The sequence below is a fragment of the Falco punctatus genome (assembly GCF_963210335.1).
Source record: "Falco punctatus genome assembly, chromosome: 2".
Lineage (NCBI taxonomy): Eukaryota > Metazoa > Chordata > Aves > Falconiformes > Falconidae > Falco > Falco punctatus.
In genome coordinates, this window is record NC_137581.1 from 18,578,822 (window position 1) to 18,595,779 (window position 16,958).

Below are 16,958 nucleotides of genomic sequence, written 5' to 3' on the forward strand. Positions count from 1 at the left end.
TTTTTAGGCCATGAACTCTTTGAGATAGAGCTGACTACTTGTGTTATTGAAGTGCTGCAATGTGTTGGTTTTCTGAGGTTGGTTGGTTCGTTTGTTTTTGAACTGTGTGAATAATCATGAGTCTATGAATTCTGTAGTTGTACCAAGTGTCTTTCAAACTATGCAAGATCAGGAGTTCAAATTGAGATGAAAGTAAACAAGATGATTGGAAGAATAATAAGATGTTTAGATTATTTTTTGTTATACATATAGGTCAGGTCTAAAGAGCACTTCCAAAGGCCAAATAGTCAGAAATCCAGAAATACCAAAGCCTGAGAAATATAAGATTGCAGAAATTCTGGATTAGTGTAAATACCTTTCTATTTGTCTGAGCTGTTTTGGGGATTGGTGGTGCCTGGAGATATTCTGGTAAACTTGCATGGTAGGTTAAAATTAAAAGGAGATCATGAATGCTTAAAGAGAGACTAAGAGTTGTAGCCTTTCTGTTGAACTGGAATCTAAAATGAGGCAAGTTGCAATATTTAAAACTCTTTGAGATTCATCTCACCTAACTTCAGATGTCCTATGTGCACTAGTCTTCCTGAGCTTTTATTTATAGCTGAGAGAGAGGAACGAGCACTTGTAGGAGGCATCCTGATATAGACACCTTAAAAACCCTTTGGGATGGATGAACGGCAGTTTATTTTGCACTGCAAAGGTAGCCTGTGAGGTGATCTAGCTTGGATACCTGCAGTAGAGACACTTACTGCGTCAGAGGAATGTCATTCTTAATTTCCTAACAGGGAGTCTTAAATCAAAGTGCCTGAGGAAGTCAGTGGGAGCTTTGTGAATAAAATGTCTTAAGGCAATGTTCGAGGAACCACTTTTTGAAACTATTCCTTGTGTTCAGGTATCCCAGGTTTTTGTAGAGCACAAAGTATTACTTGTAGTGCATGGAATGGCAGCGTAAGCTTCATCCTGACACTGCACAGGCCAGATGTACTGGTGCCATATTCATACTGGTGACATGATCATCTGCAACTGCCACAGGAAGTTGCAGTTACACCAGTTTGTACCAGAAGTGACAGAGCAGCTGGTTGGGGGAAGATGAGAGGAGGAGGAAGCTGGCATCATCTTACTTAAAATGAAAATACTAATAAACCTCTGTGTTTCTGGCTTTGATTTTTTTAAGATCTCTTAAAAGTCAGAGAAAGATCATTCTGAATTGGGCAAAAGAAAATAATGATGAAGTTTCAAAATAGCACAAGAATAAAATCAAACATAGTCTGGCTGTCAGTGTTACAGATTAAAAATGAAATTATTTTGGAAGATTTAATTGCCATTTAATTACCCTTACAGGCCATTTTTTTTGCAATTTTTCCTTTATGGGTAGCAGTGCAGTGTTGTCTTGCAGACAGTCTGTGTGTGTGTATATATATATATGTATGTTGTGCTTTAAAATCTTGAGGTATGGGCAAGTGGTTTATCATAGAAGTTCTCCGTCTTAATAAGATTTAAGTATGGGTGTTCAGATATGCTATGCAAATGTGCCCCAGTAGTCTTACATATCAATGTGAATAAAACGACAAAAGCAATGCAGATGAAATCCTGACCTTGGATATTATCTGAAATGCTGGGTTTCTCAAAGGCATGAGTGTTGTGCTGTCTAGTCTGTCTGTTGCGAGCTGCCAAATTCTTGACATTTGTAAGAAATAAATTCCCTACCTGAATGGTTCAGATAGCAGTGAAACAGCACAGCTATGCGCAGTTCAGCTGGGATGCAGTTTACTGTGTTGAAGGCATAAGGTTTAAGTGATTGTGTCCTCTAGGCTTGTTGATTTACTTCAAGATGCTTTTACTTTTTTTAACAAAAAGAAAATTCTTGATTGTTAATTGCTTCAAGAAACGCCATGGTTCATTTGATAGGACATGGTTCCTCTGCTGTTGCTTGGCAAGAGAGGGTGAATCAGATTGGGGCTCCTTTGAAACCTCTGCAGTTCTTCTCAGGGACTGATGCTGCCTTTTGGCATTTCTTGTAATTTTAATATTTAATACGTGTTCATCCAGTTCTGAAAAACAGTTTAAGAAAGAATGTGGTTTTCTTGCTAATTTGAATGTTACTGTGTAGGGGGTGCTGGGACACTGTAGTGGTGCCTGTCCATTAAATTCTTTGTTGCACCCAGAGGGACGTGCAGTGTGTTACAGCCTGGGATTCTAGTCATGCCCTGCTACTTTGAATTCTGTCAAAACAGCATGTAAATTGAATTTGGTGTGTTTTAACTTTTAAAACCATTATCCAAGAAATACATCAGTAAATCAAAATTTAAATGTAGCAAATTAGTAGAGCATAGTACTTCTTGCCTTGCATATTTCTAGTACTTGTACAATAATCTCGGGTGGTTTTGGGGGCCTTTAGCTGCTATTGTAATTGAGCTGTAATATATTTCTGATGCCCAACCATAACATTTTTCCATTATAAGTTAATTCATACAATATTTTTGTAATGTTCAGTTATCAAAAAAACCCCAACATTGCAAGTGATACCAAAACAGCAAAAGTAGCAGTAGACAACAGCAATTCATAAAAAAGTAGGAAAAAAGTTCAGACTGAATTTGCTCTCCCTCAGCTGTCCAGTGTGTGTGCACAGAATGAACAAGTCTTAGGAGAATTAAGTAAAATCCAAGAGAGATGACAGTATTTTAGCATGAGATTGTAGTGAAGGTACTGAAACCAAATCAAAATCAAAGTAGTAGTTTGCTGTTTCTGTACTTCATTTCTCTTCTTGTAAAGTATCTATGCTGTAAGCCAATTTACCTCGTGTAAGCTCTTGGAGCAGGGAATATCTTTTGCTGGAAGTGTTCACAATGCCTGAAATAACAGAGAGTGAGATCAGCTGAAGAGTTTAATCATCAAAATATTACTATTGAAAGATCTTTGGAGCCTCTTACCTTAATTAGATGTCCATTTCTTTGAACAAAGAGCAATGCCATTCTGCATACAGTCCATGACAAACTTGAAAATTTTTTTTGAGTCTCAGTGGCCTGAACCCTGTTGACAGCTGATAGGTGTGAGTTAGAACATCTGGCATTTGTCTGGTGGTTCATTCTTAGTTATTGTAGAGCTTGATGCATGTGCAAAAGGTGTGCTCTTTCTGCCCCTTATCTATCACTTACTAATTTCTAGACCATATGTACAAAAGATATACTAGTAATAGATTATCCAGCAGGTTGTTGGCATGCAGTGACTCATACAGATCTTCACATCTGCAGCTCTCATTCACAGAAAAAAAAAAGATATTTCTTGTGCTAACTTGCTTTTTTTGATCTGTCACAACAGACAAGAGGTTCTGTTATTTATTTTCATCACTGCTTGCTAGACAGCAATAGATTAATGAGATCTGTCAAATTTGAAGTCTTTTCCTAAAGGGGACTAGTTATCTTTGTTAAAGTATTAATAATTTAATGTGAGCAAGCAAGGGTTTTATTCCACGTGTCATTCTTTGTAGCAGCTGAATAGATTGTGCTAGCACCTTCCCCTGCTGAAATTAATTGAAGACATAATCTGGACAGGAAACTTTACTGAAAAATTTAACATTTGGAAAAATGAGGAAATGAAAATTTACCTCTGTAACGCAGTGTTGGGCAGCTTGGGAAATGTAACTCCTAGCTCAACATATCTTACAATTAATAGTTTTTATTTCAGTTTGCCAAGGGGCAAAGTCTGACTTTATGACATTGAAAAGAAATATGAGACAGTAAATTAAGCACCTTTGGAAATTTTTTTTTCTTATAAGCATTTACAGAATCCCCATGAGATTGATGCTTCTAACTGTTGGGTCTTTTCCTCCTCTGTCTCAGGTTAACAAGAAGTAGATTTATTATTTTTTTTTTTTAATTCCAGATGAATTATTAATAAAATAATTTTCTCTGACAGGTGCCTGTATATAGCGGAACAAGGGTGTGATTATAGTATGCTTAAATATAACCCTGTGAGCCTGATTTGCTGTTGTTACTTGTGTTTGCTGATTTAAGCCTTGTAGATAGGAGTTTTGGCATATGTTAGAAATTAGGTTACAAGCAACAGAAATCCGAGCATCTTTTCTGATACTTAGACTATTCCAGTACTTACGCTGCTGCTGATAGGCAAAAGTAAACTATGTAAGAGAAACATGAGGAAAATAAGACTATTTCCTTTTGGGAAGAATGGAGTGAAAATGCAACACAAGATAAAGCTATTCTGTTACTCAGTGCTTCCAGTTTTCTTGATGAAAGTCTAGGATTAATTGAAACTTCAACCTTGAACTGGTCTTAGTAAATGCTGTATAGTGAATTTATGTTGGTCACCTGAGTTGCATTCATTGACTCACAGTTGTGTACATGATGAGCTGGTGGCAGGTGCAAGGTAATATGAATTATTTTGGGCCACGGTGAAAGGCAACTACATTGAGTTGAATCACTTTCTGTTAGTAGCTAAGGTTAAGTCAAGACATCTCAGACTGATAGCAGCAGTCTGTCCACCCGATTCAGGTATCAGAATAGCATAACAACACTGAGAAGAGCTGGGAGAAATAAAACATTAAATCTGTGATGTTTCCTTCTCACAAATTTGAACATGGCACTGTTGAGAAATTCAGCCAATTAATGTGCATTTAATGAAATATTTCTATACTTAAAGTTGCATCACTTCTGTAGTACTGATAAATTTTGGCTGGTGGGTATTGTGTAAAAGAATTTCAGTCTGAAATCAGTGTTAGACCACTTAATAGTGAAATTTTGTTTTGTATTTAGAGCAAAAGTATAATGTTAGTTTCATATGTTGGTAATTGCATGGTTTCTTTTTTAGTTAAACACTTTTTTTTTCTTTCAGTGTTTTGTATCCTACTTGCGCTCAGTTTACTTAATGAAGAATAAGGAAGTATTTGATGTTTTCAAATTGCCTCTAGCAGAATATGCCCTGTAAGTATGATCAACTTGGAAAGTGAAAATTATGATAGCTTTAAATAGCCATTTTGATGATGTTAACACACAAAATTGGACTATATTATAATGTATTTAGACTTTCATATTTATGCTGTGCTTTTTGCATACTTTCCAGGACTTTCTAACTAGAATTTAAGTGTAAAACCAATACATGTCTACAGAGAGAAATAAATAACTTTTACAGCAGAAGGTACATTTGCTATATATAGTGGAAGACAAAACTTGTGAAATAAAAGGATAGAGAACAATAGGTATGGTTTCTTTTCGTCGTCCATCCGTCCGTCGTCGCCCCCCCCCCTCCCCCCCGATTCACCCTTCAGACTCATAGCTAAATGTCAGCCTCTTAAACTGTAATATTTAAAAATAAATTGGGGTATCTAAAGATGATATATTGCAGTCTCATTTTGAGTGTGATTGGGACATTGCTCCTTGGAGGTAAATTACTTTTCAGAAGGTTCAGTGTGGTTGGTACAGATCTGCACTGAACTGAATAGCATCTATTTTACTATGTCTTTTTTTGTACATATGTGAACCATTCCACATTTTGTATGGGAGGGAAATTAATTTTGACAGGTTGACTTTATAGATGACAACCACCTGAGATTGTTTTAAGATGTGAAGTTTTCAAATAGTCTCATGGGACATAGGGGTAGTCAGAAGGGAGCAGAAAGGTGCTCAGAGGTGCATGGTAAATTAATTTTATGTCTCTGGGATTTCATACAGAGAATACTTAATTCTTCAAACTTGTCAGCACATGGCATAATGAACTAAAATGTGACAAATTGCTAGACTGTGGAACACCTGGTCTTCCTGTGCTGTGCTGCAATTAACACAATTGTTTTTTAAGGTACATCAGCCTATTATAAAAGATGCCTTCTTACTTTATGGACTGAGAAATTTTTAAAAAGGAGAACTAGCAGAAACTTGAAAAAAATTCACTACATGCATTGCCTGACCCTTCACCTGTGTGATTTGTCAACATCATTAAGTCCTTATTATAGGCCTTGCTATGCTAATTTTAAGTGGCAGAAGATTAGGGCTAAGAGGGATGACCACACAAATGTAACCAGTGTTTAAGAAAGCAACTGAAAGATGGTGGTAATGCTGAATTTTCAGAATCCCAGTGCCTCTTTTTGGATTTCAGCATGGTGTATCATCTAGTATCTGATACTGATGTGGACAGAGTAGTCTATAGTTCTGTTCTTCTCAGGCCTCTGTGCCAGGATTTGGTCCTTCCATCAAAATCAATTCTAATCACAGCATTGCAAAGTTACCAATAAGTCATTGCTGTATTAAAATGGAAGAAACCAGACAGTTGTTTGGAGAGAGTAGGAGGGTTTAGTCAAGACTCTGAAATATATGGAAGCGTAATCAAAGAGTCAGAAGATAATAAATCTGGGAGGTAATTTGGAGGTTCTGCTCTAAATGAACAGTTTGTTGGCACTCTTCTTCCCTGCTCTCCAGACTGATAGTCTACATAAATACACCTCACAGTCCTCTGGCTTTCAATTCAGTGCACATCCACTGATACAGTGGATCAGTCAGCTTAATTTATCTGAAAGGACCTCAGAGTCAGTTATGTTTGAATTCTGCATTCAGAAGCAACCTTGGTTTAGGTTCTGTGCACAAAGCTCATAGCGAAACCTAGAATGAGAATCCTTTCTTCCCTTCAGTGTCTGCGTGTATGCTCTGAAAAGTATTTCAGCCTTTCTGTGGAGATTTACTGCTAGCTTGATAGATGTTACTCCGCTAAAAATCCTGCGGAGAAAATAGGCTGCTTGATGCCCCTGTCAGGTTTGCATTTCAGTCTGTCAGGCTGTTTGCCCACTTTCTCTGTTGCTCTCTCTTCTGGTACGTCTGTGCACTGAAATTCTCTTAAGCTCTGTTTGATTGAGTCTGCAGGAAAAACAGTAGTCTTTCAGATTTTTCTATATTATATAAAATTATTCTTACATTATATAAAAGTCTTAGATCTAGAAAACTATATATAAAACAAAGTATGTGTGCGTTTATACACACATGTATTCTAGAGATTGGTCACCTTTCAGCTATGGTACATGACTATTCTCTCCAGTATCCTCTCATTACAAATTGCTATCAAGAATAATTTGCTGGAGGAGGACTTGCACAGGCCTTATGTTAACATAGGCAGCATTTAAGTTTGGTGAGGGAGAACCTTGATGTTTGCATAAAAGAGAAATTTGTCTTTTCATTGCAAACGACAGCTTTGAAAGCATAAGAGAATGTAAACAAACAACAGGGTGGAAAGGAATAACTAATTAGTCTGGCCTTCTGAATAGGAGACAAGGTGAAGAGGAGGCAGGGATTTAAAATGCCTGAGAAGTAAAATATTTCATTTTGTTAGATCTGAAAATATATATATATATATATCAGTCTCCAGGAGCAGATCTTAACAGGTGAGTGTGCTGAATGGACAGGTTAGTCACAGCTTGAAGGGACTGCCAAGGAAGGCAATTTCCTTTGTGAATTTTGTCATGTCTTCCAAGAGGAATGCAGCATAGTTTTCTCTGTCTATTCATGTATTGGTACATAGAAGAATAAATAAAGCAGGCTGAAGCCAAGTTCTGAGAAGTACCTGATAGACACAATATAGTATCTAGCTAATTTTGCAAGTATGGCTTACAGATCAGTGTTACAAAGCAACAGTCTGAAATGGGTGATACCGGGATACATGATTTATCTGCCTTCTCACTGACCAGAGAAAGTACTCAATGCACTCACCTGGGTCCCCCTGGCTATGGTTGTCGGCGTGACCCTTACTGCATGGTCAGGGCAGAGGTTATCTTGTTCTTGCTGCCATGAGTAAGTACAGGGCTGCCCATCGTGTCCCCCAGGCAGCGCCCATCACAGGGTTTGCACATCTCATCATTCATTTGCAAGTTCTTGGCTCTCCTTCTTGCTGCCCTTGCACTTCCTCTTCTACACCCTAGTTTCCTTCCAACTAAAAAACCTGCCCCAGTTGCTTTTCTCAGTTGTTTCCTGTTGCAGCACTCTCCAAACAATCAAGCTGCAGCAAGGTCTTTTACCATCTCATACCAACATACTCTTCATGCCAGTCCCTCTGCTGCCTTCTCCTCTCTCAGCTTCTTCCTGGGCTGCTCTCCCTTCGTTGGCTCTCAACCCCTTAACAGAACCAGCCACAGCTGCACCTTATCTACATCGGCCAACCCGCCACCCCTGAAGCCAGCCCACAGCTGTATATTATCAATGATAATTAACCCAGCTTCATTCTTCTACAGTTTCCAGTCTTCTAACAGAAAGTATTTCTCATGCTGTTACCTGGTTAATCTCAGTCTCACACGGACCTCAATATTCCCTACAGTGACGTGTAGAGTTCAGGCATTTCTCATGCAACTCCCTCTCATCCACTTGGAGATCCAGCCATCCCTTTCCGAGTTTTCTGTAACTATTTCTGTGAGCTCCTGAGCTTTCTTATCCTGCTATACAGATCTCTGAATAAGCTGCAGTCTCCTCTCTCAAGGTCCAGGGTCATTATGCTTTTAGTCATCATCCTTGTTTCTTCTAGGATCTTGAACTACCTTTTCTCATTTTGCAGCCAAGCCTGCTATTGACCTTCACTCACCTTAGAAGTAAATGTACTTGCATATGCATGAGTAGCAGTTCCAATAGAGTGCCTTTTGGAGTTGATGTTCCAGCTAACTTGGAGAAATGATTTTTAATGCACTCTGGAAATCTCTGTTGCTTGTGCTCTGCTGTGTTGCCCTTTGAGCAGGTGTCGGGGTGGCTCAAGTACCAAGAGCACCACCAGGGTCTGTAACTGCAATGTGGGGGCTTCTGTTATTTTTGTAAAGGTGGCTACACCTTGGTTTTCTAAGTGATGGGATTCCAAAACCATGACATTCTCTTTGTTGGGCTTCTCTTTGATCCTGACCCATAAACCCTTGATTAGCTTGTCCCTCCTTATTATTAGTAGAGTACCGTGCATTTGAGCTCTTTACTGTGGAAGGGATAAAACTGGCTAGTAAAGTAAACAACACAGCAAAAGCAAATTCTCTGTTCATTTTGATTATTAATCAGACCATTTGGAAAGCTTGTTGATTCAGATTTGTGTCACTTCAGTTGATTTGCTCTCTGCTGTTTTCAAATGGTTGCTCATCCTGTCTTCTGCAAACATTTTAAATGTTAAATGTAGATGTAGCATATATTGCAAGGCAAGTAATACCACATTTCTTCTCTTGATATAGCTTCTGGGATTATTTAACCTTTTCCAGGCTATTTTAAATCTTTGTCTGTACCTGTTCTATAGTAAAAGAAATCACTGTGCTTTTTATATGTTCAAATCATTCTGGAGAAGTTCACTAATGGAATATGTCTAATCTATTTAGTAAATGTAGTAGCTTTAGTATTAGAGTGAAGCACTAACTTGTACAAAATTGTTGTACAGCAGTTCTGCAGAAGTGACCTTCACGTTCTTTAGAATGGGCTTATATTTCAAAAAGGACTGGAAATCTTGTAGGTGCATATTAGGAACTTAGGTGATACTTAAAAATTAAAAGATTATACTGGTCTTAAATTTTCTGTTACTTGTTTTGTGCAAGGACAGATTTTGCACTGAGTGTCTAAGATTCTGTCTTTCTAAAGAGTTGAGAGTTGCCCAGCTTTTTACCCAAAACAAATAGAGGCATAGTGAAGTTACTGTGTTAATGTAAACATACTCAGGATGTTTGTATGAGCTTAATTAACAAACCTCAGAAAAGGCAGTGTTTTAAGTCTGTTACACCATTCATTTGAATGAATTTTAAAAAACATTTGCTAAGTTTGATTTTCCTTATTAAATAGCAAACAAAAGTGGTATTGTTTTTGAAGCCATACAATGTTCTTTCTTTGGAGTTTTACTCTTTTACCTTATTTCCTGAAAATCTTTGTCAACTTGCTTTGAATTGAAGGGGAGGTATCTGAGCATTGTAGGGGTTTTGTTCAGTTACTTCTATGAATTCCCTGACCATTGTTAGGGAATGATGATATATGGCCATCTTAGTTTCTGTTGATGAATAGAACAGTCGGCTGTACTTCCATTTATAGCAGCAAAAGAATCCTTTGGTTTTAGTATTGCTTTTAGAAGCCGATTTAAAATGTCTTTCTGTAAGAGCTTTCTTCCAAGAAATCATTGTATTTCACACCAAAATATGAAACAGGATTGTTTCTTGGTTTGTCAGCTGAGGACTACAATGTGCTGTTAGCATGTTTTTACTGTTCTGCGTTAGAATTTATGAAATCTCACTAAATAGCTTACCTACTTTTTTTGTCTGTCTTTATGAGAAAACCTTGCATACTTTTATTCCAGAAGAGTGTATGAAATGCCAGGACTAAAATCAAAGAATAGCTGTAACTCAGTTGGAGTAGGATTGTGATCTGAGTAGCATCTAATGGAATCTAATCTGAGTAGCATCTAATGGAAAATGAGTCTTGTCCTTTCTAGTTGATGGAAAGAAAAGCTGGTTCATGTATTCTGTGGGTTTTTTTTTGTTTTTTTTTAGTATGACTGAACTTTAGATCTGGCAAATGGTTAAGAAATGAATTCTAAAGAAACTGTCAAATCTTACAATATGAAGAAATTTTAGCAGTAGTGGAATGTGTTTGTCCCAGATTTTTCGCTGGTTGGAATATACTCTGGAAAAGAGGCAGAATGCTGACATTTCTTTGAGAAGATAGGTAATCAAGAGTATTTGGGATTGGTTTGTACGCAGCTTCCTTTAAGCTTATCTAGTATTACTTTCTCAGAAAATTTGATCTTAACATCTTCCCTCCCCAAGTCTGCAGGTGGTGTTCTTCTGGTTCATATGTCATTTGAATTCTGATAGCACTGGTCTTGGTAGGTTTGCTAAGCAGTGTAGAAAAATTGGCCAACACTTAACTGGTAATTAATTTTACGCTGTTATTAAAATAAGATGACAGTGCAGAACAGCAGTCTGGCAGGTGGGATTTCGTATTTGCAACCCTGTGTACATTGTGTCTGTCTGCATGAGAAAGAGAAGTGAGCACAGATTGTGTAGTTGCCATACAGTACTACTGCTGCTTGCAGTACTTTGTAAACAGCTGTCAGCAATACTTTGTGTAGAATAATGTTGTGAAATCTCAAAAAGCAATAAAGTGTTTCTCTTGCAAAGGATTTTTTCTGCTACTTCGATCGCCTTGCTGAAGAGATTGCACATTCATTGACATCGCAGCAATCTCTTTATATGTGTTTTACTGTGTCTGGTGCTAAGGCCCAGTTCCAGGTTTGAATCTCCTCCAGCTGCTGCAGTGAAGCATGACATCTGCTTTGTTTGACTGTTTTTGTTCCAGTTAGTCAATAGGCCAAACTTTTAACGCTTAGTTTCATTGCAAAGGTAATTACTGTTAGTTGTTGAACACTGAAACAAGTTTAAGATTGCTGGTTGCTCTAATTCCAGTTCCCAAATGCATTGTGTTATCCTCTCAATAGTGCACTGTCAGTAACTGCAAAATACACTGGATAAAACCTTCCTTTGATATAAAAATCTATTTGCTTTATTATTGCTGTTAATTGCTTGTCAGAAATACTTGAACAAATTAACTTTACGTTAAAATTAAGACTTTAGTAATTGAAAAACTTGTTCCTCATCCTAACAGTGTGGGCTGCTTTTTGGTTCATGTCCACTTTTCAGTGTTTTAACCTGTGGCCAGTACCAAAACTGCCCTGTTTAATCACAGGTGTGGTTGCCTTTGAGTTGTTTGTTTGTTTGTTATTTAAGCAGGGTGCCTTTCCTGCTGATTGCTCAGTTCCACTGGCTACCATTAACAGTTCAAGGCTTTCTGGGGCCTAGAGTCCACTTTTGCTGCTCTGCCATACTGTTTGGATGCTTGATGGATTGTTTCTAATGACATTTCCACCAGGAAGTATAGATTTTATTTTTCCTCTGTGACATAACTCACGTTTCTTTATTCAGAGCAGTGTTGTAAAGGTAAGACATAATGCTGTCTATATGAGCAGCATTGAGAGGAGAGGTGGTGTATAACTGTGCATAATCTGCATCGAAAGAGACTAGTCTTTTCTATGTGTGTGAGCATGTGTGTCTATGTAGCCATTTTAGTTGGTTAAATACTCCTTTGTTAAGTATATGTACAGCCTCTGAGTATTACAAACACCATCGGTTCTGTATTGTGTATTTTTAAATATAGCTGTGGTCTCTGTGTGTTCCTTGCACAGTACCTGTGTCCTCCCACATTTTTTATTCACCTAATGAGAAGGCTCATGAACTCTGAAAGAGACTTAAGTGTTGCTTTTTTAAATTTGGATTTGGTCAGGTGTAATAATAGTGGGCAATTATAGCGTTTACTGAAATCAAATGATCTGTTGGAGACAGAGTATCTGCACCCATGCGGTGCTCTCCAGTATTGTTGCTATACATTTTTGCTTTTTGGCTAATTTTTGGCCCTTCATGTATAAAGTATTAATATAACTGAATTGTCATGAATAAATGGGTGAAATAATGGTATTGTTTGCACTGCTAGTTCCATATGCCATGAAGGTAAAGCCTTGCTGTAGAGGGATGTAGACAGGTGAGATTTCCTTTAAGGGAGAAACATCTTTTCCTTAGCTTTTTCTGCATTTAGTCACTCCATCACTGTGAGATGGTGAGGGTCACTTCTGGGTGCACTTCTAGCAGTGAAGGACTCTCTGAAAGAGATGAGTGCTCTCTCGGTCATTGACATGACACCTGTGTATCTGCAATACCAAATTACATTGGTGTTTCTTCCACCATATATTACTGTGTATCATAGATAATTTGCTCTTCTCGAGAGCTTTTTCAGGTTCTTTGTTTGCTTTCTTTCCTGGGAGAATTTGTAACTCTTCTTGAGAGTTCTCAGTTATTTCATCTTCCTTCCTCTCCCAGTGTTTGCTTGTATTTTTCAAGCTAGATTGTCCTGTTTTAGCCCAAATACTGTTTTGTAAATATGTTGGTCAAAATGTATCAATATGAATTACCATAATTAAAATTGAATCACTTGAGCCATCAATGAGGGCTTCTAATGTAGTCAAATTTTGTGTATCTACCTTTCAGATTAATTAATTTGTTTAATTCCATGCTTTAGATCACTGGGTCTTGCAATGGCACCTCGTGTGAGATTTCTTCAAAAAGTTCAGAAACAGCTATGTGCAAGTGAGGCAGCTGATGGGACAGATCACTTGAAGGAGACAGAGCAAAATAAAAATGCCCTCTCGATAAATGAGGAAGGAGTGGAGAAATGCAGAACTAATTTCAGTGGAAGGTTGTCTGTTAACAGAACAAAGGAAAAGGAGAGAAGGAAAGAAACTGAAGAATGTTCTGCTGCCAGTGAAGGTGCTGAGGAGAGTGATGAGTCTGAGGATGAATCAAAAGAAGTATCTAAGCAGGAGGAGGAGGAAAAAGAAGTTCCTGTACCAAGTAGGGTACTAAACCCAGCCTCTGTGCAGTCCTTTGAAGATGATGACGATGACGATGACACTGAAGATATTGATTTGCTGACAGTGAAACAACGGAATGTTTTTGGTGTGGAAGCTAAAGATAATCCAGAACAGGTAAGTGCACTTTACAGTAAGGCTTATGAATCTTAATGATTTTGTATTGGACATACTCCAAGTAAGGAGGAGGAGAAAAGAGAACATTCTGCTCCTAGCAGAATACTCGCTTGAAGTCAGATGTGTTGTCCATATGTATCAGAGGTCAGAATTGCTCCCAAAAGATAAGTGGTGTGACTTAGGCTTTTATCATTTTGTATTTGCATAAAAAATATCCTTGTAGTCACTTTAGTTTTTGAATAACATGATTTGGATACCTGGGAAATTTTGATGGTTTTAATTCTTATCACTTACTAATTTGCTTGTATCTCTTTAAATAGCTGCCACGTTCAGTCATAATTTTGATGCTGTGCCACAGTTCATAGCACAGTTCATGGGAACCAAACTGCAATATATGATGAGCCACTTCCCGATACAAATCATTAAATGATCTTTACAATAATGTAACCTTCAAACCGTGATTTTTACTGTCAACAGGATCTTTACTATTAGGAATTGAGCCAGTATCAAAGAGAGCCAGCATGCACTTCTTGTAAGCATGGTTCTAAAGGCTTATTAAAAGTATTTATGTAGATCTTCCATTTCCTTGGCGAGTAGCTTTATAATTCAAGATTTCTATTGCTTGGTGTTCTGAGAAATGTTGCTTTCATTTAATCTTTAAATACAGTGCTACAGTAAGGATGGTTTTGGGTTTGTTTTTCTTTTTTTTTTTTTTTTGGTTATTATTTCTATAAAACAGATTTGGTAATGTGCATATTGTGAATTTTTTGTGTATCCTTTACTATCTAGCATTACATATCATGTATTTCTGTAGTAAAGGGATCCAAGTGAAATAGCCATCTGGTTCAGCAAGATGTTTTTCTGATCTTATATGCATGCAAGGGGAGCCTCCTGTTAAGCAAAATATTTATTTTTCCAACTGGTATTTTAAATCTTTTTTTTTTCTGTGCTGTTATTTAACAGCACAGGGCACTTGTCATGAACTTGGGCTATTCAGCCCACTAACTGCATTTATAAGCAGCATCTTTCCTTGAGTATTTAGTGAAGCATATAAACTAGCTTTATCAGGTAACTTTGTCGAAGATGCGCAGTTGCAGAGTAACCGTCTGCACTCTTTCCTCTACTATGAGGAGGCTGCCACAAGTGCCATCTTGTCTGAGAACAGGGAGGAGGATGCTCCTGGAATTACCTTTCTGTTCCTGTTATTCTAAGCCTGAGCTGCCCTGCTGCCTGGCTGCGGCTTATACTTGTTAATAAATTTCAATTTCATGTAGAAAAGAAATTGCTCCTTTGAAAGCAAAGTGGAGCGAAAGATTTCTGCCTTAGTTAAAAGAATGGTGTTCTCACAGCTGTCATATTGCTCCCACAATTTCTCATTCTGAAATAGACAGGCAATTTCATGTTGCTTTTGTTTGTTGGAAAGTGAACTGGGAAGTTTTGTTCAGGAAATGGTAAAAGGAGAAACTTGATGTAAAAGAATGAACAAAAGAAATTTTATTGAAAGTACTAGTGATGTAGAAAATAATTTGGAACCTTGCTGGGTAACCTTTTAACATTTTTCCAGCATTAAACGTTTATAAGTTAGTGTATGCTCAGGCAAGTCAGACATTATTTTTTGTGATTCAGTGTTAATAAAACTGCAGTGAAGGGTTAGTGGTTTGTACTTGGCGTGTAAGTGTGGAAGGCCTTGCATCACCTGAAACCTCTTGTACATGGGGGCATAATAATGGAATAGCTATTTTTCTAAGTAGCTGTGAACAAAAAATCAAAAGTTTCAAGATATGTATTATGATGTACTTAAAATATAATCTAAATAATCTCCTTCAGAAATGCCTATGAGCATACTCTGCCTAACTGCGGGAGCTATTCTTGGTTGATGCATATGATAGTGTGGTGTTTATTATTCTATGCTGCTTCTATATGAAAATTCAACAATTTTCACAGTAAAATAAGGCAATAGTGGAATGTTTCAAATGTAATGATTTTTTTTTTGTTGTTTTAGTAAGAATAAGAGAATAAAGGTTCCTATCACTAATCATATATTGTCTTTTAATGTTTCGGTATGCAAATTCACATAATAGAAATTACATAGAAAGGTGCAGGCATTGTGCATCGTTTTTTATGTGTATGCCTCAGCACTACGTTTTGTGGGTGTTAAAACCAAATTGGTAACTTCCAACAGTTTCTATGTTTTTTCCCGTGTGTTTATTTTCTGGATAAAGGTTTTGAAGTGGTTATTCAGTTTCTATCTGTTCTGCATCAGTTCATATCTAAAGAATTATAAAGAACTGATTCCTCTGGTATGTGAGAAGCACTGTGCAGTGTGAGTGCAGTTTTCCTGTTGCTGTGTGTTGCAGTGTCCTTCTAGGGAGGACTTGGGAACCAGTTTAACTATAGCATACTGAATTGTTGCTGCATTTCTAGGATGACACAGGCATTGATAGTATCAAATGCTGCAGAGTCTGGAAGTATGAACATAGAGTGTATACTTGACTAGATCAGTTAGGAGGTTTTTTTAATATCTATTCTGTGTGTTAAATAAGATGTGTTTCCACAGGACTCCTTAGTATGTGATCATATAAATGGGAAATTATGAGCGTACCCACAAAGGTTGAACTGAGTTTGCATTTATGCTTTTAATGTGTGTGATTGATTTTGCAATTTCACTGTTCTTAGATTATGTTTCTTGTTGACAGCAAAACAGTCCCACTGCGATTGTTGAGCTTCAGGATGTTTTTGTAAATGGAAACATTACATCCAGCTTCAATGTTTTAATAGCTGGTTTTGGAGACAGCATAGCTTCCTCATCCTTGTGTCTTCCCTAGCTCCAGTGGAAGAAAGGAGCAAGAGGAGGTGTTAGGCTGGCTCCGAGTATCCTGTGTGGTGGTGTAGTGCCCATACTTTTGATTCCAGGTGGTGTGGGCTCATCCATCTTTGTAACAAGGGGAAGGAACTAGGCAAAAGGAGCAGGCGTTATTTAAACTGATGATGGAGTAGAAGGGGATTTGTGTGGCTGACTTAGAATATTTTGGTTTTGTTGACTGTCCATGGTACCCAACCTAACAGTGAAAGGTAGGTCATGGTGTAAAGTGAGACATCCAATGTTAGTTCTTCTAATAGCATGACTTGTGGCTTGATTCCTCTCTTTTCTTTTTCCCTTTCTTAATGAGGCCCTTGGCTGCGTGCATACTTTGTCTCCATCATTTTGTGACAACAGAGAGAAAGAAAAATCTATTCTCTGCCGTGCTGTGTAAAAGAACCCTTGGATAAGATGAAAGCTATTGGCAGATAGTACAATTTTGTTATGAGCTTCTGAGCTCATTTTTTAAGTTACTCACTAGTCGCCCTATTTATGGATTTTACTTAAATATGTTGGGATTTTTTGCTGGTGATATAACTCATGGGACTTATGCATAAGAACATTGTACTTCTAAATA

At 37.5% G+C, this 16,958-nt stretch overlaps 1 protein-coding gene across 2 annotated transcripts in view; it reads left to right on the top strand.

Annotated features, from left to right (window-relative positions):
• DDX10 (DEAD-box helicase 10) overlaps positions 1-16,958 on the top strand; it is a 191,828-nt gene that overhangs the window by 42,099 nt on the left and 132,771 nt on the right. For both annotated transcript variants that reach the window (XR_013926326.1, XM_080377188.1), the window contains exons 12-13: positions 4,846-4,934; positions 13,056-13,521. Coding sequence is in view for 1 of the 2 variants with exons in the window: in XM_080377188.1 (XP_080233314.1) it covers positions 4,846-4,934; positions 13,056-13,521 (555 nt within the window). In the remaining variant the exon portion in view is untranslated. The remainder of the gene's footprint in view (positions 1-4,845; positions 4,935-13,055; positions 13,522-16,958) is intronic.